A 26,432-nucleotide genomic window follows, 5' to 3' on the forward strand; every position below is an offset into this window, starting at 1 on the left:
AAACTGTGCGCATGTCCGGAAGCGCTAAAATACTTAGCCTCCGACAGCGGAGTAATTAAAGGGGCAGGCTGCCACTTAAAGCAGAGCCTTACTCAAGACCCGGAATTTCTCTGCGGAGACGCCAGGACTTGCAAAGAGGAGGGGCGGGGTTTGGACGTGGGCGGGGTCTCGGGCTGGAACTAACAGGTGGGACCCTCCCTGCTCCGCTGCCGTTCCAAGTCCGGGTTGCCTCGCAGCCGGCTCAGCTGGGCGGTGCCCCGGCCGCCCAGGCGCCCCAGCCGCCCTGGCGCCCCGCTACTGGGCAGGTAAGGGATTCCCGCCGTGCGCGCCTTCTTCACAGGTCGTCCAAGATCTGTGCTTCGGCCTCCATCCCTCTGCCGCAAGGTTGTTGAGGGACGGTTTCGGAAGGAAAATAGCAAAGTGAGAAAAGTTAGAGAGGAAGTCGTTTGTGTGCGCACAGCTTGCTCCAGGCTAAAAACTTGGGTGGGTTCCCGAGGATCAAAAAGTGAATAGGACCTGGGGAGGAGCCCGGGGCGTGGAGAGGCGTCACCAAGTTCATTGTGTGGCTGTGTCAGACCTCGCGTCCTGTTTCTCAACACCCAGGCGTTGTGTTGCGGGAACCAATTTACGAAATGAATCTCTTTTCCCGAGAACCAGGAAGTAAGGCCAGCTCCGGGCAGAGATGCTCGTGGCATGGAAAGCATTCTGGGCCTCCACAAGATTCTAATTAACTTGTCACTCTGGCTTCCAAGTTTCCAGGAAATTAGAAAGTGAAGAGGGCTGTCAGGATCAGGTAAGTACATAATCAGATGGGAAAAGTATACCTGACAGCCTGGAGCAAGAGAGATAACAAAGGGATAAAAAGCAGACCCTGAGAAAGCGAGAAAATGCCATTTAAAATGGAAACAGATAGCTGTATTTGTGCTTGAAAAACTTACTGCCCAAGGAGCCCTAAGAGTGGAGAATATTAAAGCCAGCCTTTTCCCTTTTTAAGGGTAATCCTTGAAGAGATCGGTCAGAAAGTTCATTATCTCTTTTATTCTCTCAAGCTGAACACTCATTTGAAGTTTGCTTTCTGCCTGTCCAATCCAAGCTCCTGATCCTGCAGGCCAAACTTGCACCTTACAGTCTTCTCCATCCTAGTAAATGTCGGGAAACGTTCAGGCCAAAAATCTTGGTGCAATCTCCTTGCCCTTCATATCAGCACATAGGATTCTATTTGGTCTACTTCAGAAAATATACAGCATCCTAAGACTTTGCACCTTTTCTGCTACCACCCAAGCCACCAGCACCTCCCACCTGGATTGTTGGTGAACTACTAATTGGTCACTCCCTGCCTCTCCACTCTTACTCCAATATCCTTTATTCTCAGCAGCAGCCCCAGTGTCCTTTTAAGACATGAATATAGAGTGTATGTCTCCATTCTCAAAGCCTCCACTGTCTTCTCACTCAGAGGATAAACAAAATCAATACAAAGGCTACAGGCTCTAGCCTACCTCTCTCATCTAATCTGCTACTTTCCTGCTCCTTCCTCTCCAGACTTAGCATCTCCTTGCTGTTCTCAGTGGGCCCACTCCAGACCTTTACATTTAGTATTCCTTTTGTCTCCAAGCTTCTCCCACAGATATCCCAATGTCTGACTTTCCCATTTTGTCAGACCTTTAATCACATGGCACTTTTTTACTGAGGCCTACTCTGACTACCCTCTTTAAAAATGAAACCCCTTCTCTATTTTTGTCCACACTATGTAGCATAGTATAGTTTATTTGCTTATTGCCTATCTTCCTCTGTTAAAAATATAAGCTCCATAAGTTCAATTATTTTTTTCATATTTTCCTAATGTTTTATCTCTAGGAACTTAGATCAGTATCCAGCACAAAGTAGACTTCAGTCTACTTTATTTATTTCAGCATTCTGAAATATTCAATATTTCAGCCTGCTTGGGATTCTCTCTCTCTCCCTCTCTTCTCTGCCTCAAAATAAATAAATAAACTTGAAAAAACTAAATTAAATTTTTAAAATCAGTCTTTCATCCAACACAACTATTTTGAGTAGCTGCTAAAGCTCAATTTGGTTGGGTCCCTGCTTAGGAAAGCACACCATCTAGAAGAGAAGGCAGACACATTAAACAATAAAATATGATAATTGTTATGCTGGAAGAGTGACTGGTGACAGTTTGGAGCAAAGGAGATGATTATCAGGAGAAGCCAATAGTGCCTTTTGCATTGAGCTTGAAGAAATCCTAGGCATTCACCTGGTTGTCCTCAAGGTGATTGGGCAGTTATTTTACTGAGCCCTAAATGAATTCACCTTCTGCTTCACCAAAAAATAACGTTGTGTGAGAATTCTCCCTCTCCCTTCAAATATGTCTGTATCCAAACCTCTGCTTCCTCTTTTCAAGATTTGGAAGAATCTTCCTTCTATTCAAGGCTACATCTTCACCTATACTCTATTCACTATCCCTTTTTGTATCTTCAACCAGGCTTAACTCTAAAAGCAAATCTTAAACCAGCAGTTTTCAGGATGTTGTTGGTGTCCCCAAGTCTCTTTCAAGAGGTTTGTAGGGTCAAAATCGCTTATGAGTAAAAGATTGATTCAGAATGCAATGAATGAACTTTAATGAAACAAAGTTCATTGATATGGTTTAGGAAATTATCTTTTATCAAGGTTCACTATAGTGTCAAAGAGAAAAATCTACTTTGTGAAAAGGCTATTAAAACTGTTTCCAGCTATGTGTCTGTGTGAAGTTGGATTTTCTTCATATATGTCAACCAAATCAATATATTGCAGCAGATTACATGCAAAAGCAGATATGAGAATCCAGCTGTCTTCTATTAAGTTGAACATTAAAGACATTTACAAAACTGTAAAATAATATCACACTTTTATTTATTTTGGAAAATGTATTTTTATCAAAATATGTATGCTAAATGTAATATGTTCATTATTTTTAATCAGTTAATGAATAAGTAATCTTTAAAGTTCTCAGTGTCAGTTTCTAAGAAGGTAAATATTGATAGATCTAACCAACATAAACAAAAACTCTTTGGAGTCCACAGAAATGTTTAAGAGTGTAAAGGGTACCAAGACCAAATGTGAGAACTGATGCCTTCTGTCTCTGTCTCTGTGTCTCCTTCCCTTCAAACCCAGATTTCTTGGAAAATGCACTTTTATCATTCACTCACTGCTCTATAAAAACTGTTCTTAAGTCATCCAGTTTCCAAATCTAACACACCCATCAGTATTTATCAGACCTCTTTGGGTCTTTTATACCAACCTATCCCCTATTCTAGAAATCTCTGATATGCTATTGTCTTAGTTTTTTTTCTTACCTCCATGGCTAATCAATACTTTTTAAAGGTTCTTCTTTCTCTTCATTTCTTCATATTCTATATGTTCCTAATAGGCAACCTCATATTTACTTGTTGCTTCAACCAACAATTTACTTGTGAACATTTGAGAATGCTCATACACTGAGCATTCTTTACTTAAACCTCTCTCCTAAGCTCCAGACCATATATCTAGCTACTTAGTGCCAAATCCCCTAGATGGTGCCAGAGGTAGATATTTCACATTTAACATGACCATGAACACTTCATTTCCTCTATCATCTAACTGCCCAAGCCAAAAAACCAGGAATCAGCTTCTGGATTTCCCTCACTCTCCTCTCCCTCTAATATCTGATGTGTCGTTAAATTATTTCAGTTTGGCCTCCTAAATCTTTGAGTCTTTTTTTCCCTCCATTCCTCAACTTTTTTCAGGCTTTCATTTCTGCTGACCTAGATTATTGCAAAGTCTTCAAACTGGTCTCTTTATCTCAATATACATCCCTTCAAATTTTTTTATCCAGGAGAATCCACTTAACCAAATAAGATCTCATGGCACCTTTCTTTAAAATCCTGAAATGGCTTCCTGATAACTTTTAGTAGAAAGCTTAAACTCCTTGTCTTAATATCTGAGGTGCATGATGATTTGGCCCTGCCTACCTCTCCTACCTCTTCTCTGACTACTTAATGACATGCATCCCATGCTCCAGCCATAGCAAACTCCTTGCCTGAGCCTAATCCATGTTCTCCCTGCTATTCCTACTGCTTGGAATTTCCTTTTAGGTTTATCCTCATTCCTTTTCACTCATCCTTCTAATCTCCCACCCCACCTAAATCTGTCTTGATATATTTCCTTTAGACTGCTTTGGCTTGATGCTCCTTCACTGGGCATCCACACCCTGCACACCCCTCTTGTAACATTTGTCATTCACTCTTTGTATCCCCTGCTGGACTGAGAAGCTTGAAAACAAAGATTTTTCTCCTCTCTGTAGCTCCCATCACTTAGTACAAAGCCTGGCATGTTTGTTTTTAATTTTTTTTAAGGTTTATTTATTTTTGAGAGAGAGACAGAGAGACAGAGCATCAGCGGGGGAGGGGCAGAAAGAGAGTGAGACACAGAATCTGAAGCAGGCTCCAGGTTCCAAGCTGTCAGCACAGACCCTGACATGGGACTCAAACTCACGAACCCGCGAGATCATGACCTGAGCCAAAGTTGGACCCTTAACCAACTGAGCCACCCGGGCGCCCCCAAAGCCTGACATGTTATTTGAACATAAGAATATATGAAAGGATATGTCTTGTCTTTATAGAAAAGAGAATGACTCAAACAATGCATTGAGTTATAGAAGCAAGGACATATGGAATGAATTTTGGAGTAAGATACAGATTCGTGTACAAGTCTTCATTTACTACCATTGTGAAGTAAAGATGTTAAAATTATCTTCATCACTGTAAGGGTTAAGTGAAATATATGAATTACTTAGCATGGTACTAGACAACAAATTCATTCATTTCTAACATTTATCTGCAATATATACCACGTGCTAGTCACTAGTTTTATATTAGTGAATGAAAGAGCATAGTCCCTGAACTCATGGAGCTTATAATCTGATGGGGGAGGCAGGTACTAAACAAATAAATACATGATTACAGTTACATTGTGCAGTGATCAAAGACAATTAGGTTGAAGGCAGATAGACCTACTTAGATGCCATGGTCAAAGAAGGCCAAAGAGAAGAGAATATAAATATAGAGGCCTAGGATCAGGGAGACATTTGCTTCTTACTCTTTTATAGCTTCTGAATTTTGTACCACGTGAATATATTTTTTACTCCAAAATTTAATTATAGTACATCTTAAAGTTAAAAATGTAAGAGGATGGGGCGCCTGGGCGACTCATTCGATTGGGCCTCCAACTTCGACTTATGTCATGATCTCGCAGTACGTGGGTTTGAGCCCCACGTCGGGCTCTGTGCTGACAGCATGGAGCCTGGAACCTGCTTCAGATTCTGTGTCTCCCTCTCTCTCTGCTCCTCCCCCGCTCATGCTCTGTCTCTCTCTCTCTCTCAAAAATAAGTAAACATTAAAAATTTTTAAAAACATATATATATGGGGGGAAGCAGGAAAATAATTGACAGAAGAATATCTAAATCTCTCTGTCTTGATGAATTAGAAGGAAAGGTTGCTACTTGCTAAAAATGAGAGGCATAGAGATCAAATAAAACCACATGGAAAGAGGGTAAGGTGTGAAATAGTCACTAAGGACAATAAGCTGAGAGAAGACAAGTAATAGGATTAACAGCAGTGTTGAAGGCCCCATGGAAAAGGGGTCCCCATTAATTTGTATTCATACCAGTCCGCTCAGTTACCAGGTTCTCTTAGGTATATTCAGCAATGCTGTTGTACCAGTAAAATTGTGAAATCTATCCCTGGCTGATGCTCTCCAGGGTCCAGTGGCAAAAGAAAAAAGGGAATAAGGAAATAAAGGTTTGCTCTAGAGTATAAAGTGGTGAACCACAGGGTTTGGCTTAGTAGGGAATGAATTATGATCAGATAGGTCTGCTGAATTCAAATAATGTGGAGGATTTGAAAAAGAGATATTATAGAAAAAGTTGACTATTTACCGTACCTTTTAATGCTACTCAAATTATTTCAGGACATTTTTTTTTTTACTTCTACCAAAGAGTGGTGGTAAATGTTTCATAGTAAATAAATACTGATTGAGAAAAATATTTTAAATTAAAAAATAAATCTCTGGGGGCGCCTAGGTGGCTCACTCGGTGAAGTGTCCGACTTCGGCTCAGGTCATGATCTCACGGTTTGTGAGCTCAAGCCCCACGTCAAGCTCTGTGCTGACAGCTCAGAGCCTGGAGCCAGCTTCGGACTCTGTGTCTTCTCTCTCTGCCTCTCTGCCTCTCATGCTCTGTCTCTGTCTCTCTCAAAAATAAATAAACATTAAAAAAAAAATTAAAAATAAATAAATAAATAAATAAATCTCTGTTATTTAATAGATTTGATGCCTGAATATATTCACAGGAATTTTTCTGAAAAAGTAAATTTTTTACTCCTTTGGATAAATTATACTTGGGAAATGTCAGTGTCAGAAAAAAATTCTTCCATTTTTTATTGATAATTATAGGTAGAGAAAGTAAGTAAGAACAGAGGACAATTAAACAAATAAACCACAATTTTAATTTCTTCTTAGGATATCAGTTAGTTGACTTTGGAGTGTTCCTTTATTATGGTGTAATCAGTTGCCAACATTTCATATGCTGTAGAAAAATGTGATTTATAAGCTTACAGATGTCATCACTAAAACTACTGTAAAATTTTAATGAGAATTTTCCATATTTTAGGAAGAGAAGATGAATAAACCCATAACATCTTCAACATATGTGCGCTCCCTCAATGTTGGACTAATCAGGAAGCTGTCAGATTTTATTGATCCTCAAGAAGGATGGAAGAAGTTAGCGGTAGCTATTAAAAAACCATCTGGTGATGATAGATACAATCAGTTTCACATAAGGTAACCTATAAAATTCTCTTCCTTTTTAAATTCTTACATCACAATCTAGAATGATGAATAGATGTAAATACTGTCTAATGTTGCAATTCAGAAAGTAAAACTCTCTCTTTTTCCTCTGTGTGTGTGTATGTTTTTTTTATTCCTTCTCCATTATGTTAGCTTGGCTAGTATTGTGATCTTGCAAATAAGTTTTTGGGTTAGAATCAAGATTCCTACTTTTACTATAGTTTTCTGTTTAGCAAGCTGAGAACAGTTCCCTCTGCCTCACACTTGTCATTTCCAGATTGAACATAGGATATTATAAGCATCTCTAGTAAAATTCTAAGTGTATAAATCTCTACTCCACCTTACCAGTGTACTTTGGGAGTTCTTCAAATTGACATTTTAAAGTTGCTTATAAATGTACACATCTATAAACAGAATTCTTAGTTCTTAGGCAGGATTTTTCAACACCATCTTCAGATAATTTCATTCTTTGTCTACTTATCTCTGCTTGATTTAGTGTAAAATACAAGTACAGATTTTATTTTTGAAGCTGTTACTTCAGCTCAAACCTATATCAAAATCTGTCTTTCGAAGTAAGAGGAAAAGACATTAATTTATGATTTTCAGCATTAACCTAATAAAGATCCCAAAACTTTAACTTCTTAGTCCTTCTAGGAAGTGTTTCCTCATATGAAGGATAAACACTTTAAGTTACTTGAAAGAAGTTTAAGATTAAACCTTGAAAGGCAACTTTCAAAGATAGTTTACTGATATACTATTAAAACCTTCTGGGGGCGCCTGGGTGGCTCAGTCAGTTAAGCGGCCGACTTGGGCTCAGGTCATGATTTCGCAGTCAGTGAATTCGAGCCCCGCGTTGGGCTCTGTGCTGACAGCTCAGAGCCTGGAGCCTGTTTACGATTCTGTGTCTCCCTCTCTCTCTGACCCTCCCCTGTTCATGCTCTGTCTCTCTCTGTCTCAAAAATAAATAAACGTTAAAAAATTAAAAAAACAAAAAAAACCTTCTGGAGAATGGTTGAGGCAGTGGGGGGGGGGGCGGAGAAAAAGCTCTTCTCTACAGATTAATGGTAACAAATAATTATTGAAAAAATGATAGAAAAGTTACCAATTTACAACCACCAATGAATAATTGCTTCATGCAAGACTCATCAGTGATGCTAAAACGACAAGGTGAAAAGTTGTCAATGAACAAGATATGCATAAGATTTCAAAGTATTATCCACAGGTTACTTATGAATTATGAAGGGTAATGGTGCTTTTACAAAGAAAAAATCTGAAGCACACCTCCTTAACCAAGTAATCAAACTTTGGGTCACTAATAATGGTACAGACTGCATTATGTGCCCTCTGGATGTGATACAGTGGCAAGAACACATTGTCACCTATGTAGTGTTCTTACCCAACATTTTTATTTTTTTATTTTTTTTCCTTTTTTATTTTTTTTCAATATATGAAGTTTATTGTCAAATTGGTTTCCATACAACACCCAGTGCTCATCCCAAAAGGTGCCCTCCTCAATACCCATCACCCACCCTCCCCTCCCTCCCACCCCCCATCAACCCTCAGTTTGTTCTCAGTTTTTAAGAGTCTCTTATGCTTTGGCTCTCTCCCACTCTAACCTCTTTTTTTTTTTTTCCTTCCCCTCTCCCATGGGTTTCTGTTAGTTTCTCAGGATCCACGTAAGAGTGAAACCATATGGTATCTGTCTTTCTCTGTATGGCTTATTTCACCTGGCATCACACTCTCCAGTTCCATCCATGTTGCTACAAAGGGCCATATTTCATTATTTCTCATTGCCACCTAGTACTCCATTGTGTATATAAACCACAATTTCTTTATCCATTCATCAGTTGATGGACATATAGGCTCTTTCCATAATTTGGCTATTGTTGAGAGTGCTGCTATAAACATTGGGGTACAAGTGCCCCTATGCATCAGTACTCCTGTATTCCTTGTTACCCAACATTTTTAACCTGAATTTAATCATGAGGAAGTAGTCAGACAAATCTAGACTGTGAGACATTGTACAAGGTGTCTGGCTTCCACTGTAAAGCCTGTGTGCATACACATGTGCTCACATGCACACACATACAGGTAAAGGGAGAGGGCAAGAACACAAGTGTGAAAAAGTGTTATCAACTGGTCAATTAGTGCTTCTAGGTGAAGGGCAAATGGTTGTTCATGGTATTATTCTTTCAACTTTTATGTAGGTTTGAAATTTTTCAATGTAAAAAATTTGGAGGAAAACCAGAAAAAATTGTTACATTTTTAAGTGTTAGTTTCCGAACTAATTTTTAAAGAAATAAGAACAAAAAAATTACCTGTTTTTCCTTAATTTAACTAAAATGTAATTAAGATCAAAGGAATAATTCTCCAAGTTTATGTATAGTATTGTATTTCATTAAACAGGAGGGTTTATTGAAAATCATATGGCTGGGGGTGCCTGAGGAGCTTAACTGGTTGAGCATCCAACTTTGGCTCAGGCTGTGATCTCATGGTTAGTGAGTTAGAGCCCCGCATCGGGCTTACTGCTGTCAGCACAGAGCCTGCTTCGAATCCTCTGTCCTCTCTGTCTGCCTTTCCCTTTTTCTCTGTCTCTCAAAAGTAAACATTAAAAAAAAATTTAAGGGGCGCCTGGGTGGCTCAGCTGGTTAAACGTCTGACTTCAGCTCGGGTCATGATCTCACGGTTTGTGAGTTCAAGCCCCATGTCAGGCTCTGTGCTGACAGCTAGGAGCCTGGAGCCTCCTTCAGATTCTGCGTCTCCCTCTCTCTCTCTGCCCCTCCCCAATTCGCACTCTGTCTCTCAAAAATAAATAAACGTTAAAAAAAAATTTTTTTTTTTAACGTTTATTTATTTTTGAGATAGGGAGAGACAGAGCATGAACGGGGGAGGGTCAGAGAGAGAGGGAGACACAGAATCTGAAACATGCTCCAGGCTCTGAGCTGTCAGCACAGAGCCCGACGCGGGGCTCGAACTCACTGACCGCGAAATCATGAGCCGAAGTCGGACGCTTAACCAACGGAGCCACCCAGGCGCCCCCCCCCCCCCCCAAAAAAAGAAAAAAAAAAATTTTAAACTCATAAGCAGAGTTATTAAGTCAGGTAAGGAAGAAATATAGCTTAGTAGGTTGAAAGCAGACCCTTATGTCAAGTGAGATCTAAATTTGGATCTCAATTTAGATACAGTTTTTTGGCTGTGTGGCTATCGGCTGGTTATTTTACCTCTTTATGCTTTGCTTTTCATTCATAATTAGTACTACATTTGTAGTATCTTTGAGAATTAAATGAGTTTATGTGGGTGCATCCCATGGCCCACTGAGCAGATACTCAGTAAGTACTCAATATATGCTAACCTATAGTATAATCACCTTCAGCATCTTTTTCCTTTCTGCCTATCTTCCCAGTTCTCTGTAATTCTGGCTGGTTCTGCTGCCCCTTTCCTTTAATACTATAGGAGATGGTATGGGCCAGACAAGGGCATGAGGGAATAATTCCTATTTTCATGTTAAGCCTATTTACATACTAATTTTGTTTCTTTGTTGCTTGCTTTTAAGGAGATTTGAAGCATTACTTCAAACTGGAAAAAGCCCCACTTGTGAATTACTGTTTGACTGGGGTACCACAAATTGCACAGTTGGTGATCTTGTGGATCTTTTGGTCCAAAATGAGTTTTTTGCCCCAGCAAGTCTTTTGCTACCAGGTAAACTTGAGCATGAGTAGGGCATCAACGATTAGGGTGCAAAGGCAAGTGGCAGAAATGGGAACATGTCTTCTTACTTGGACTTTTTTCTCCTAGTAGATGAACTTTACATTTGAGACTCCTTTTCATTCTTTCCACCCTCCCCAACTCAAAAAGCACCCCAGACATAGGGCACTGTGGACTTGCTGCTGAGGAGAAGGAGGCCTCGTGACTGGGCCTGAGCCCACCTTCAAGTCAGGTAGTTTTGTGCCAGTAGGAAGTGTAGAAGGATGAAAATTAGTTTTGGGGTGTTTTTTGTTGGTTGGTTGGTTGGTTGGTTGGTTGGTTGGTTGGTTTTGTTTGTTTGGTTTTAGCTCTTGATTTTCTTTACCCTTAACCTCCACCCTCATGGGACTCTGTGATCATGATATCCTTACATTGTATTCTGGTGGGTTACTGTCTAGATGCCTTCCTAATAGCCTTATTTCCCTTTGATGCCATTTATGCTAGCAGTTGTCACTTTTCAGTGTGCAATAGAATCCCTTGGGGTTCTTGTTAAACAAGTAGCTTCCTGGTTGTATCAGAATGCTTGACTTGGGTTAAGGGCTATGTTTTTAAACAAGCACTTCAGTGCTCTGATGTAGGTGGCTCATAGACTTTTTGAAAACATCGCCTTACCTTCTCTAATCACCTTAACCCCAAACTCACAAATTCATACTAGGTAGCTTATCATGTGTGCTGTGAGAAAATGGGGTTGACATGTGGAAACTGAAGTGATGTCAGATGAACCAAGTTCCTAGTTTAACTTTTGGACAAACACTTTTCCGTATTGAAGAACGACTTGTAACTTCATTTGGCAGATGCTGTTCCCCAAACTGTTAATACACTACCTGCTAAAGAAGCTGTAACAATTCCGCAGAAAGAATTGCCTCTCTGTGGCAAAGACAAGACATTTGTGTTACCTGTGCAGGATCTTGAACAAAACTATATGCCCCCTGACTCCTCAAGTCCAGAAAATACAAGTTTAGCAGGCAGTGATACACGTAAGTAACATGTGCAGTGCTTTCCTCTGGCGGGTTTGTCATTAGGCCCATCACTGCTTTGAAATAAATCTCTCCTTTTGTTTGTGCACACTGGCAATAGCTCTTTGGTGGGTTTTCTTTTTTTCCCTCCTGACCTATTAAGCACCATCTTCATTGTATTAGTGTGTTATCAGTGAGTACAGTCAACAGAATATACAAACAACCATAGAAATATGAAAAAATGTATAAATATTTACATAACTTGAAAAGGTCATTTTGTAAAGAAAATAAGTGACTAGAGTTTTGGGTGGAGGACCACCAAACAGAATTCTCAAGATAAAACTTAAATTTTTAGTTTAAAATATAGCTTTACTCTCTCCTATCCTGTCTAATCCAAAGTTTAAATATTTGTGTATACATGAAATAATCAAGTTGAGAAAACACTGAAGTTATTAAAACCAATATCCTTTTTATTGAAGCACTTTTTTTTCTTATTTCATTGACATTATAGGTTTTCACAGCTTTTCATTTTATGAATTGAAGAATGTCACAAATAACTTTGATGAAAGGCCCATTTCTGTCGGTGGCAACAAGATGGGAGAGGGCGGGTTTGGAGTTGTGTATAAAGGCTGCGTGAATAACAAAACTGTAGCAGTGAAGAAGCTTGCAGCAGTAAGTTACATGTTTAGGAGTAAAAAGAATTAAAGGAAAAAGTTGCTTCCTAGGGTGCTCTATCTTAAGCTTTAAATTAGTCCTTAGGAAATACATTATTTCAGAGCATATTTTCTTTAAACATCTTCTAAGCTGGTGGTTCTGAACACTTAAAATTTTGTTGAAAGCTATGGATCCTGTCCCTACAAAAATGTAGTTATGGGCACACACATATAATTGTATATATAATTTTGGAAGAATCACAAAATAAAGTTGAGAAGCCCTGTTCTACATAGTGCTTTTATGCATAATCAAGATTAAAATGGGAAGACACTAAGAGAATTTTGTAAAAATAACTTTCTTATGTTACTGTTCTCATTTAAAAATGAAGTTTAAAAATTACACAATAAGAAAAAAGATTGAAAAAATTCTTGTCTAGATCCCTCATTCCCATTGCTACTAGAGTGTTCAGCATGTAGTTGATTTGTTATATTATAAATCTGTTAACTATGTTTTAGAAATATCCATATAATACATATTTATATGATAAAAATAGTCACCCATTGTCATATACAGTACAAATACTTTTGCAGGTTTTGTTGTTCTTTTTGCCTTCAAATTTGCTTATGTTTTCTGACAGCAAATTTTTTCTTCAGAATGTTTATACAATGAAGTCTCACATTATTTCATTTTGTTCCTACAGTAACTGAGACTTATATGGTTATATGGTTTTTAAGGTTTTTTTCCTTCTGCTAACTAGCCATAGGACCTTGAACATAATATTCCAGTTCTCAGTTATTCTACAGAAGGGAGAGAATAATGCCTTACTATTTTAAAGAAAGCAAGATCAGCCAGGCAATCGCTTGTGCCTCCTCCTAGCTTTAGGAGACTTAAGGTTATCATGTTGTATTATATTACATATTATTTTTTCAGATGGTTGACATTAGTACTGAAGAACTGAAACAGCAGTTTGATCAAGAAATAAAAGTTATGGCAAAGTAAGTTGATTTGACAGTGTGGTATAATGGAAAAGAGCAGGACAAGAAGCAGGGGGCCTGGTTTCTTACCCAGAGTATGCCATGAACTAGTGATATTTTCAGATATGTAAAATTAAAATAAAGGGTTCAGATTAGAGGAATTGAAAGAATTTTGACTCTATAATTCTGTGACTGCATATGCTTATATGCCTGTAGATAAAACAGCAGTTATTATTTTAAATCATAGCAAAGTTACAAAGGGTTTCAAATATCTTCCATTATCCTCTGCTGCTCCCAAAATTCATGACAGATAAATTATAGAGATACAAAAAAAAAAAAAAAAATTATAGAATAATACGCCCTTAGATATCTTAACAACCCTAAACCAGGAAAAAGTTATATGCCAGAATGCTTAGAAAACTTTGACCCAGTATGCTTGAAAATTGTTGGGTGTCTTCAGGAAGAATAAGGGAAACAAATCAGGAAATTATTCTAATAATTGTAGTGCAGTGTATTTTATGTGTGTGGCCTCATTTAATCCTTATAAAGGTTATTGTAACCTCCCTACCTTTTTTTTTTTTTTCATTGAGATTTAGAAACATTAAGTAACTTGCCCGAGGCCACATAGCCAGTAAAAATCAGATCTGCCTGTCATATTCGGATCTGATTCCAGAGCTTGACCTTTTTTCTCTTTACTTTTTTTTTAAATGTGTTTTTTTAATATTGAAATGTAATTGACATACAGCGTTCTATTAGTTTCAGGTGTACAACATACCGATTCGGCAGTTCTCTACATTACTCAGTGCTCACCACCATAAGTGTAGTCACCCTCAGTCACTATACAATCCTAATGAGATTTACCAGTTTACACTCAGTTACACCCATTGCTATAAATTACCGATTCTAGTTGCTTAACCCCAAGAAAGAAGGAACAGACTGGAATTAATTCAGTGACAGTAAAAATAATGCATACTGATTTAAAAAAAAAAAACAAAAACCTCTTTCAGGATTTTGTTCCCCCTACTCTAACACCGACTCTCCAATCCTAAAAGTAATTTGTCCAAAGTAGATAATCTACGAAATACGGGAATATATATTTACAATAATAAAAATCATCCCTTAAATATATCACTCAGAGATAACCATGACTAATATTTTGATGTACTTGCCTCATGATGTGTGTATACAATTTTCCCATGTCATTAAAAATAATTTTAGGGGCGCCTGGGTGGCGCAGTCGGTTAAGCATCCGACTTCAGCCAGGTCACGATCTCGCGGTCCGTGAGTTCGAGCCCGGCGTCGGGCTCTGGGCTGATGGCTCAGAGCCTGGAGCCTGTTTCCGATTCTGTGTCTCCCTCTCTCTCTGCCCCTCCCCCATTCATGCTCTGTCTCTCTCTGTCCCAAAAATAAATAAACATTGAAAAAAAAAATTTTTTTTAAATAATAATTTTAAAACATTTTGTTATCATACATTAATTTCAAGGTATTATATGTTAATTATTTGGCATATATGATGATTATATTTTATTTAACCATTACCCTGCTAGGTTAATTTCTAATTTTCAACATTACAAATTAAAGCTCCATTAAATCTTGTTGTACATAAATCTTTAAATGCAGCTCTGCATATTTCATCAGGTAGAGTCCTAGAAGAATTACTCATTCAGAATTCATGAGCTTCTTAAAAACTTTACAAGTACATGTCCAAATGGCTTTACAAATAGTGATTTATACTCCTGCCAGCAATGTATTACAATGTCAAATTTCACCTTTACCTCACCACCGTTGAATATTATCACTGTTTTTTAACAAGTACCAATTTTTGGATCTTACTAGCAAAATAACCCTGGCCAAGTTTCTTAACTGTCTATTCATTAGTTTTTTCATCTATAAAATGGGATAATAGTGTTTACTTCATTAAGTTATTGTGAGAATTCAATAAAACAAAGCAGGTAAATCATTTACTGCAGTGCCTTGTATATAGTATAAAGTCATCAAATGTTGCCAACTCATTTTAAAAATGTGCCAGTTTGGTGGAAAATAGAGCACTTACTGTTTTAATTTGTACTTCTTAAAATATTTATGAGGACAGACTGATTTCAAATTAAAGTCTGATTTGAAATAATGAAATGTCAGAATTTTAGATGATATTGAATCAAAATGAGTAAGCACGTGGATGGAATGTTATCATGTTCTAAGTATATTTCTAGGCTCTCATGTATTTGCTCGTTCAATTCTCAGAGCATCCGTGTTACATAATCGATATTACTATCCACATCTGGTAAAGTTGCTGAAGTTCAGTGAGGTTGTTAGCCTGTTAACTGTTAATTTGGCCTATAGGTCAAATATCCAGAGGGTGGCAAAGCTAGGCTTTAAACTTAGGACTTTGCCCACTTTTCTTTCTACTTTGCCTTGGAAACCTTAGGTTTTGTTATTAAGTTTCAGCTCTCTTTAGTTTTATTCAAGTTTATAAAGAAACTCAAATTAGGTTATAAGTAACATATCATTAAAGATCAGAAATGTGTAAATTAGATGTGGTTAAAGATCACACGTCTATAAATCAGTGCTTTGGATATGTTAAAAAGTTCTTGAAAAGATTGTCATACCAGTTTCAGCAGACTTGTTGAAATCTTGCCTGTACTATCATTGAAAATTGTGCTACGCAAAGGTAAATATCAACCCAAGTCCTTAACCAAACTGTCACAAGTTCCAAAGTTCTAAAGTATTGAGCTTTTACTATAAAATGGAAAAAGGGGTTGCTTCTAATGTTGATCAGTATTGTCTGAAAGAACTGTTTGCAGAAAATTATAAGCGGTTGTAATAAATATACATACTATAAACATACATATTATAATATAATGATACATAGCATATCAATATTTTCTTACTCCTTTTTTTCTGTTAAAGTTCCAAATTGAATAACCTTCAACCTACAGCTGAATGTATGTATGTATCATAATAATTTTGAGTGCAAAATTATTTGTCGTAGGTGTCAACATGAAAACTTAGTAGAACTACTTGGTTTCTCAAGTGATGGAGATGACCTCTGCTTAGTGTATGTTTACATGCCCAATGGGTCATTGCTGGACAGGCTGTCCTGCTTGGTAAGATATTTGTTCATCATATTGCTTGGCTTTCTGTTTATGTGTTGGAATATGAATATTCACTTTCTGACAAGGTTATTTGAACCACATTAATCTTAATATTTTTCTTGTTCTTTGAAAATTATACAGCTGATAGGTAAACAACTGAGATTGCCATTCTATTAGGTAATAATCTTAAACATAAAATTATCAGTCAAGACTAGTCTTTGAAGATGCTCTTATATATTTTTATTGTTAAATAAGAATTGGTAACTCTGGTTTGATCTTATTGAGAGATTATTTTTGAACAGTTTTTAAAAATTGCAATTCTAAATCTGGGTGATATGATATCATTTTCAGCAGTTGCTGAGAAAGTTGTTCTTTTTTTTAATGGGTTGGTTTCTTACTTTATAAGGATGATACTCCACCACTTTCTTGGCATATGAGATGCAAGATTGCTCAGGGTGCAGCTACTGGCATCAGTTTTTTACATGAAAACCATCATATTCATAGAGACATTAAAAGGTAAATGCTACTCTTAAAAAGCTTTTGGAGAACCATCTTTAAAAAATAACTTGCTCTAGGGGCACCTGGGTGGCTCACTTGGTTGAGTGTCTGACTTCAGCTCAGGTCATGATCTCGCGGTCTCTGAGTTCAAGCCTCGGGTCAGGCTCTGTGCTGACAGCTCGGAGCCTGGAGCCTGCTTCCCATTCTGTGTCTCCCTCTCTCTCTCTCTCTCTGTCTCTCTCTCTCTGCCCCTCCCCTGATCATGCTCTGTCCCTCTCTCTCTGTCAAATATAAACAAACATTTAAAAAAAATTTTTAAAGAATAACTTGCTCTCACTCTTTCAATTCATATTCCTATGCATGTCTTAACTTATGGCACCCCATGAAAGGTCTTCTCATAAAGATGTTCTATAATTTCCTTTATTACAAACCCAGTGATCTATTTTTATTGCTCATCCTACATGGCCTTTCTTTTTTTTTTAATAGCATGGCATTTTGTTTTTCTTGACCACTTTTACCTTGTCAAAATTATTTTCGAGGTCACCATTATTTTCTGAATCCCTTTCATCCTCCATGTGTGCATTTCAGGTCTCTTTGTTCTTACATAAGTAACAAATATTAATTGAGCACCTACTATATGGTAGGCACTGAAGATAATATATTTAGCAAAAGTAGCACTTGTTGCATTTGACATCAGACGAATGATCACACGATCATAAAAAACTTTAGTGTGCAGTATACAGTATTTAATATAAATATTAGTATAAAGAAGTGTTCTCTGAGGATGTGATATTTTAGCAGAGATCCAAAGAATGAGTGGGAAATAAGTGGGCTCAAGTTGAGGGTGGCTAAAGAAGGTAGGGAAAACAGCATTCTGCATTTGTGAAACCAATGTTGAGAGGGAGCATGCGGTCATGATGAATTAATTACAGGAAGTGAAATGAACACAGTTATAACTGAAGTGCAGAAATGGAAGGAATGATTGATACAAGATAAATTTATAGAAATCAGCAAGGAGCTAAACCCTGTAGGATTTAATAGACTAAGGTAAGGACTTTACTTTTATCATCAAATAACCAGATGCCGTTGAAGAATTATAAGTAGGGATGTGGCCTCATGTTTAAGTTTTGAGAAGGTCACTTTGACTCTCAGTGTAGAGAACAGTTTGTAAGAAGGGAGAGTTAGGCTTTCACAGAAGTCTTGGTGATAGCTGTTTATATCAAAAGAAGTGAGCAGATTTGAGAGATTTAAGATAGCAGGACCTGCTCATATCTTGGCTGCAGAGGGGTCGGGAAGAGGGACATGTCAGGAATGACTCCTGGATTTATAGCTTCCTGAATTGCATTCTGGGATGATGTGTGGAAGAGGACCAGGTTGAGGGTTGAGAATATGAATTCTCTTTTGTACATGTTATGTTTAAGATTCTCTTAAGATATAGAAGTAGAGATGTTAAACAGACAATGTGATATACAGATTTGGACCTGAAAGAAGTCTGAGCTGAAGACATTAAATTTGTGCATTACTTGCATGTAGGCGATAATTGAAGACCTGTCATATGATTGTATTCACTTAAGGAGAGATAGAGATTAAGAAAAGGTCCCAAGATTTAGTCCTAAGGAACTTTAAGACTTAATGGCCAACTAGAAGAGCATGATCCCTGAGGAATCTAAGAAAATAGGCATAGAAAGGTAAGATGAGAACCAGGAAAGTGTGGTATCCGTGAAAATAAGGAAAGAGAGCATTTCCTAAGAAGTATTAGTCAAAAATATCAGTTGCTTTCTGGAAGTCAGGATGAGGATTGAAAATAACCATTTGATTAGTGCCCTGAAGGTCATTAGTATCTTTACAGAGCTCTGTTTCCACACGTAGCAATTGGGCAGAATTCAGCTTGTAGTTGAGGAGAGAGAAAGCTGGAGAACTGAGATGTGAGCGTAGACAAGTCTTTTAAGACATTTGGATAGTGAAGAATGATAGCTGAAAATAATATGTCACTCAGGAAACCTTTTTTTTTAGATGGTGAAGACTAAAGCATGCTTTTATGCCTGTGGGAAGAGGGAGATGATAAAGTAGAAGAAAGAAGAAGATAATTTATAGAGTAAGGTTCCTGAGAATTTAGGATGGAGTCCAGATAGAGGGATCAAGCTTGGATGACAGGACAGGCACTCTCTCTCATCCCTTCCATATTGGTGCATTTCCTCACGTTCTCACCTCCTGTCTCTTCTGTTCTCACAACGTATTCTTGCTGACTGACATTATATTGACTTCACCTACTATCTATTTGTGGGTGACTCTATCATCATCCGTATCATCAGCCTCCAATCCTATATTTTCAGTATCTCCAGGCCAAAGATACCTCACCTGGATGTCCCACAGCAGCCTCCAAGTTAACATGTCAGAAATCAAATTCATTTTCTCTTCCAAACCAATCTTCCTCCTATATTCTCTTCCTGATTAAATGAAGTCACTATTCATCCTGTCTCCCAGCTAGTCTTTCTCATTCCTCGTATCAGACTAATTACAAAGTTCCTTTGAACATGCCTCAAACTTTTCAGCTCCTTTTCACCCACAGTGTTCTTTCTTTATCTAGACTCTATCTCTTATTTTATTACAAGCTTTCATGGTCAGCCTTTAACCAGTCTGTACCAGTTCTCTTCCATTCACTACTACATTGGCCAGGTAGTGTTCCTAAAAATCAGGTGTAATAGCACTAATTCATTACTAGGAAACTTTCACTGGTGTCCTGCTATCACAGAATGAAGTTCATATTCTCTCCATGTTCCATGGGCACCAGCTTCTTGAAATTGATCACATGCTTTTGTTTTCATCACTATGTACGTGTTGCTCCATTTGCCAAAATACCTTTTCCCCTCATTTAACCATCACCTTCTAACAATCCTTTAAGCACACTGTTTACCCTGTCTTTAGAATTTTCTCCAGTTCTTCCAGGCATTTAGTTGTTCTCTCAGCATTTTGTACATTACATCACCATTGTGGAATATTTTTTGGATTTTTAAAATTAGGTATATACCTTTGTCATGGACAAGATTTGAAAACTCCCCCTCTATGCAGCACTGAGATCAAATACTATTATACATAGCAAGTCCTTAATAAAGTTTTATTGAATGTGAGTATGTGTGTATGAGTGAATGTGTGTAATGAATGAATGAAGACCTTTTAGCCATGTTCTTTCCTCTTTGAAAGTTATCAGATAGTACAAAAAAAGAGAGAGAGGGAGAGAATAATACCTGAACCTAATATAATACTTCATGTTAACTATACTGGAATTAAAATTAAAAACTTAAAAAAAAAGAATAAAGAGATGAATAATTAAGATACTTTGTTTGGAAATGTGTTCTTAAATGAGTTAGGAAATGTTAGGAAAGGAATTTAAGACTGGAGCTTTAGGAGACTGAGGGATATTTTCCCAAAATAAATTATTTGTGAAACAATGAAATTATCTCTCACTAATTGTGGACAGTTTTATTTCATTTATATTCTTCTAAAATTTTTCCTCAAGAAATAAAAAGGAAAAAGAAGACAATTATTTCTCTTTAGCTTCAATCTGAAGTCTAGATTTGTTTACACAAATTTCAGGCTTTTATGATGTGTATTATAAAATAGTCTACTCTGTAAATATGTACATATGTTGATACACCTGACTGTTTGACTTGCTTGAAAAGAAAAATATTATTTTCTTCAAACTTTACTTTATTTCAGTGCAAATATCTTACTAGATGAAGACTTTACAGCCAAAATATCAGACTTTGGGCTTGCACGGGCTTCTGAGAAGTTTGCCCAAACAGTCATGACTAGCAGAATTGTGGGAACAACAGCTTATATGGCACCTGAGGCTTTACGAGGAGAAATAACAGCCAAATCTGACATATACAGCTTTGGTGTGGTAAGTTTCACATATATAATTCGTAACAATAATCATTCTGGCTATAACTGTGAAGTTGAAGTAGAATATTTTGAACACACCTGTCTTTCTTAGCTCTCCTATGTAAGTATGTATATTGTTTACTTTAACCTTTAGTTAAATGAGAAAGTCATAAAACCTTCTCCAAATTTGTAAACTTTTAAATTGGTTTCTGAAGTTACTGTAAGAAATGACTTTTTTAGCACACTATCCTCACAAATTAGTATGAAGCTTAAATTAGTGCATAAAGCAAATCATATACAGCATGTATTTTACTGTCAGTTTTTAAATGAAATATTTTTTAATAGATGTACACTTTGGCATTTTCTGATCTACTGGTCTGTTCCTAATAACTTTTAATATGGAGTGAATGGAAATGGTTGGAGAAGTTAGGTGCTACTTCATCTTATTTTTGCGCGTATGTTTCCTATATGGAAATTTAACTCCATAGCACTGTGTTGTTAAGGCACAGAGTTGTAGGATAGGCCTAAACTTTAGAAAATAATATTCTAAAAGCCAGAGACAATTATTCTTGTGAAGAATCCCCTGAAAGACAGGGGACAGAATGTCTAGAATACATAGTGAGTGGAGCTGATTGTTTAGTAAGTTGACAATCGAAAAGTACTGCTTGTGGGGATTGCTGGAACCCAAGGTTTCTGTGAGGGAATGATGGTGAGAAATGACCACAGCTCATGTCCTTTCTGCTTTAATGCCTGAAAGGCATAATGCAATGTGTGGAAATGATTAATCAGATTTCATAATCAAGATCCATATTCTGTCTAGTTTCTATATGTTGTCTTGAGTGTTACAGTAATGGATCTTTTTTTGTCTTCATAGGTTTTATTAGAAATAATAACTGGACTTCCAGCTGTAGATGAATACCGTGAACCTCAGTTATTGGTAATTGAAAGACTCATTTTTTCCAGTCCTTTTCTTTTGCATTTATAATCTAAATTTGTATGGGTAAGTTTGGCATCTAGACATGTCACTTTCTATTGGCAATTTTTCCATTGGCAATTACCCAGTGGCATATGGAAAAAGCATAACAGACTTCTAATCTCAGCTCTGCCATGAAGGATTTGTGAAGCTTGGTAAAGTCACTTATATATTCTATGTTCTGGTTTCTTTGTGGGTAATATCAGACTAGAACTATATAATCTTTTAGGTCTTCTCCAGTATTTTTTTGTTGTTGTTGTTACTTTCAGGATGATTACTAACAGACTTTTCAGCTCAGAGAGAAAAAACAATATTGCTTCCTTTCACATTTGTATCAGAATAGAATTACTGGTAAAATTTGCTGTCTATTTCTATTATGGAGTATTTTATTTTTATTTTATTTATTTGTTTGTTTATTTTTTATTTGAGGGAGAGAGAGCAAGAAAGTGTGAATTGGAGTGAGGGGCAGTGGGAGAGAGAGAGAGGGATGGAGAGAGAGAGGGAGAATCTTAAACAGGCACAACACTCAACACAGAGCCCAATGTGGGGCTCAATCCCACGACCCTGGGATCATGACTTGAGCCAAAATCAAGAGTTGGACGCTCAACCAACTGAGCCACCTAGGCACTGCTATGAAGTATTTTAATTATAAAATTATGATAGAAAACATTACCTGTGTATTATATTCGGCATTCGTTGGAAATTACATAAATAGACTAACTGAATGCTAAAGTTATGAGAAAATTATGCCTTGCCCCTTTTTTCCCCCATATAGTAAATTTTAAGAAGTTAGAGGGTCTTTTTATGAAATTAAATATTTACAAAAATCTTTTGTAAACTAAAGATTACAGAAATACTATCATGTATAAGCTTTTCTTAAAATTAAATATCTACGCTGACTTTCTTCTAATTTATGTGTTCTAATGAGACAAACCAGTGTGAAAAATTCAGATAATACATGAATAACAGATTATTTCCCTATGGAGATTAGAAAGTCAAAAGCTATGTTTGCTCAAGAGTTTGGTGTCATACTCTTTTAAGAAAAGCCATAAGTATGATATCTATATATTATAATATTGTTACTGGTGTCCCTTAATAAAAAGTACATTATAAAGCTTTCCATGGTTTCCCGGATATGTACTATTCCAGTATTATATATTATATAACATTTCGCATTAAGGTATATTTACAGAACTTAATATTATTGTGAAAAGTTATTTGTATAATATATATTTATATTATTATATTATCTACATAATAATTATATCTTCTATATAATATATAGCTATATATAGCTATATATATGTTATTATAGTGTATGTACATTACTTACTGTGTGTTGGACATCAGGAAGGAAGCCTCAGCTGCAGATACAATGTTTTGGAACCATTAGTGTCCAAGTGTAGATAAAGCTTTGGGTGTGGATGGGATTATACAGAGAAAGTGCATAAATTAAAAATACAGGGGTGCCTGGGTGACTCAATGGGTTAAGTGTGCGACTTCAGCCCAGGTCATGATCTGAGCTTCGTGGGTTTGAGCCCTGCATCAGGCTCTGTGCTGACAGCTCAGGACCTGGAGCCTGCTTCAGATTCTGTGTCTCCCTCTCTCTCTGCCCCTCCCCTGCTTGTACTTTGTCTCTCTGTCTCCCAAAAATAAATAAACATTAAAAAATTTTTTTTTTAAAAAACAGTACAGTTGGGGTGCCTGTGTGGCTCAGTTGGTTAAGCATCTGACTTCAGCTCAGGTCATAATCTCATTGTTCATGGGTTCAAGCCCCACGTCGGGCTCTGTACTGACAGCTCAGAGCCTGGAGCCTGCTTCGGATTTTGTGTCTCCCTCCGTCTTTGCCCCTCCCCCACTAGTGCTCTGTCTCTGTCTCTCCAAAATAAATAAATGTTTAAAAATTAAAAATAAATAAATAAAAATACAAGACAGTTAAAAAAAACTAAAAGAACTCTTTTTTTTTTTTTTTTACTGTGTAATTTATACTTTTTAAGCAAAGCCTACCTGTCTAAAAGCCTAAATCCTTTTCCCTCAGACTTTTTCTCCTTTAATATATTATGAAAGACTCAAACCTTTGGTTTGAGTAAGGATGAAATACAGAAAAACACACAATCTATCTCAGTCCTAAACTTTATGCATGATCATATAATAATGAAAATCATAAAACTTCAGGGAAGATTATACCCTTTTACTTACTCTTAAGGTGTGCATGCAAGATGACCATAAAGTAGTAAGATTTTATTACAAATATAACCAAAAGGGAGTGAGTGAGCCTTGAAAGAACCTTTACATCACTAGATTCTGCCATCACCCAAATGCTTTCAAAATTCTTTTTTTTTTTTTAATGTGTATTTATTTATTTATTTTGAGAGAGAGAGATGGAGAGGGGCAGAGAGAGAGAGGGAGAGAATCCCAATCAGGCTCCACACTGTCAGCACAGAGCCCAATACAGGGCTCAAACCCATGAACCATGAGATCATGAACTAAGCCGAAACCAAGAGTCAGAAGCTTAACTGAGCCACCCAGGCGCCCCTTAAAATTCTTCTGGAAGAGTTTCTGGAGGGTTTACAACTGACCTCACATAAGTAGTCTTTTCCGTGATAATAGTTTCCTAGGGCTGCTGTAAGAAATTGGGACATAAAATAACAGAAATTTATTCTTTCATAGTTCTGGAAGCAAGAAATCTGAAATCAAGGGGCTGTCAGGGCCATATTCCCTCTGGAGGCTCCAGAGGAGATTCTTGCCTTGCCCCTTCCAGCTTCTAGTGGCTGCTGGCATTCCTTGACTTGAGGCCACATCATTCATTTCTGCCTCTGTGGTCACACTGTCTTCTCTGTGTCTGTTTTCTTCTCTTCTCTGTCTCTTCTACAGATGCTCATCATTGGATTTAGGGCCCACGTGGATAACCTAGGATGATCTCATCTCAAGATGCTTAATGACATCTGCAAAGACCTTTTCTTCAAATAAAGTCATAAGCATAGATTCTGGGAATTAGGACTTGGACATACTGTTTTCAGGGCCATCACTTGACCCACTACATCATCCTAGTTCTATGTCTCTCTCCCTATACAGTACTTTTTTATCATGGCCCTGTCCCCTTTTTCCTTCTACCTCTTTATCTTTGATTCAATAATTTGGGTACCTATAGACAAGTGTGCCTGTCCAGGGAGGAGGATTTTGGGTCCAGAAATTGGAACTGCATTATCAGGAGCACATCAAGAAGCAAATCACCTTGGGCTAGCAGCCTAGTAAATGCTGCCAATGGGAACATGAGCGCAATTAGCTCAGCAACAGAAATACAAAAATTAGAAGGCAAATGGCCGAAAGTATCTAAAAGGTATGTATGTACCTAGGTATGAATAGATGTATAAATAGACAAATAGGGTTTCTCCTGTATGTCTTTAATTCTTAGTAAGGTTATAAAAATAGACAGTAAAATAAGAGTACATGTTGTTATGAAGTAGATGAAATAAATCCATTTACATTCTGATTTCTCTCACTTTTCTTTGAAACTCCTACTAAAGTTTTAACATTTGTTTTAAAGCTAGATATTAAAGAAGAAATCGAAGATGAAGAAAAGACAATTGAAGATTATATTGATACGAAGATGAATGACATTGATCCCATTTCCATTGAAACCATGTATTCTGTTGCCAGTCAATGCTTGCATGAAAAGAAAAATAAGAGACCAGATATTAGGAAGGTACTGATTTTTTATATTTATTGAAAAAGTGAAGAAGGTAGGGTTCATCTTTTTTTCCTAAGTGTACATTTCAAACCAACTCTTTAATGCATTTTTTTTGTTGTTTTTTTCTGTCTTTATGAAAGGTTCAACAGCTGCTGCAAGAAATGACAGTTTCTTGAAACTTCACTGGAAGACTCTTGGTTTTTTATATACAGCTATGTAAAACAGTTTTTAAACTAAATTTTTGTTATAAACATTCTTTTTTACCTTTAACAAGGCAGCATGGAGCATGGAACCCCCAACATATATATAGAACAACAAAAGTAGAGCCACTGTATTGACCCTAATCCCTGGCTTTTTAGTGTCACCCTCAGTTCTTGAGTAATCCCTAAGACCTCGCCTTAGAACCTCACCAAACATGGTTTGAAAACCATAGAATTAGCAATAAAGGGGACTAGACTATAGGGTGAAAAGACCCGAAGCTGAAGCCCTAACTCCACTACTAATTTGCCATAGAGCTTTGGACAATCCCTTACAGCTTTCAGCCTTTGTTTTTTCACTGGTAACATTAGGCTAATTATCTACTGTGCTTCTCTGACAGGTAGTCCTGGAAATCCAATGATGCAGACTATGTACAAGCACTTTGTAACATGTAAAGTGATGTAAAATTTAAAGTTTACGTAGATGTTTATACAATCCAATTACAGTCGTTTGTTTATAGGATCGTGTTCACAGTGTGTTTTTTGAGAGAGAGAGAAAGCTTGTATGAGTGGGAGAGGGGAAGAGAGAAAGATAGAGAATCCCAAGCAGACTTCGCACAGTCAGCACAGAGCCTGACATGGGGCTTGATCTCTCGAACCGGTGACATCATGATCTGAGCTGAAATCAAGAGTAGGACGCTTAACCAACTGAGCCACCCAGGTGCCCCACAATGTACTATTTTAAGCATTCACCACTAACCAAATATTACCTGATAATATGGTCATTATTAGATTATGTTATATGACAACATATTCCATAATGAAGGAATTTTGTAGATGTTGGTAAGGCCCCTAATCTGCTGATTTTGAGTATCAACAGAGAGACTGTGCTGGGTAGGCCTGACCTAATAAG

The 26,432-nt window shown here is 37.1% G+C and overlaps 1 protein-coding gene across 2 annotated transcripts; it reads left to right on the forward strand.

Annotated features, from left to right (window-relative positions):
* Positions 1–178: 178 nt before the first annotated feature.
* IRAK4 (interleukin 1 receptor associated kinase 4) lies at positions 179–26,039 on the forward strand. Of its 2 annotated transcripts, XM_047866273.1 has the most exons (12): positions 179–305; positions 6,683–6,852; positions 10,412–10,557; positions 11,397–11,579; positions 12,070–12,230; positions 13,143–13,207; positions 16,176–16,290; positions 16,685–16,794; positions 20,494–20,677; positions 21,533–21,595; positions 25,179–25,337; positions 25,463–26,039. In XM_047866273.1, the coding sequence occupies exons 2-12, from the start codon at positions 6,692–6,694 to the stop codon at positions 25,496–25,498; spliced, it is 1,383 nt and encodes a 460-aa protein (XP_047722229.1). In that variant the 5' UTR covers positions 179–305; positions 6,683–6,691; the 3' UTR covers positions 25,499–26,039. The 2 variants fall into 2 exon arrangements, with proteins under 2 accessions (XP_047722229.1, XP_047722230.1); XM_047866274.1 differs by lacking the exons at positions 179–305; positions 6,683–6,852; positions 10,412–10,557 and adding an exon at positions 10,575–10,795.
* The last annotated feature ends 393 nt before the right edge of the window (positions 26,040–26,432 follow it).

This window comes from Prionailurus viverrinus, chromosome B4 (assembly GCF_022837055.1).
Source record: "Prionailurus viverrinus isolate Anna chromosome B4, UM_Priviv_1.0, whole genome shotgun sequence".
NCBI lineage: Eukaryota > Metazoa > Chordata > Mammalia > Carnivora > Felidae > Prionailurus > Prionailurus viverrinus.

What these genes read in the sequence shown, in the direction of transcription:
- IRAK4 (XM_047866273.1), top strand. Translation starts at nt 6,692, where the DNA reads ATGAATAAACCCATAACATCTTCAACATATGTGCGCTCCCTCAATGTT. An exon ending in TACAATCAGTTTCACATAAG is followed by an intron (nt 6,853 to 10,411) that starts GTAACCTATAAA and finishes CTTGCTTTTAAG; the next exon opens with GAGATTTGAAGCATTACTTC. An exon ending in TGGACAGGCTGTCCTGCTTG is followed by an intron (nt 16,291 to 16,684) that starts GTAAGATATTTG and finishes TTACTTTATAAG; the next exon opens with GATGATACTCCACCACTTTC.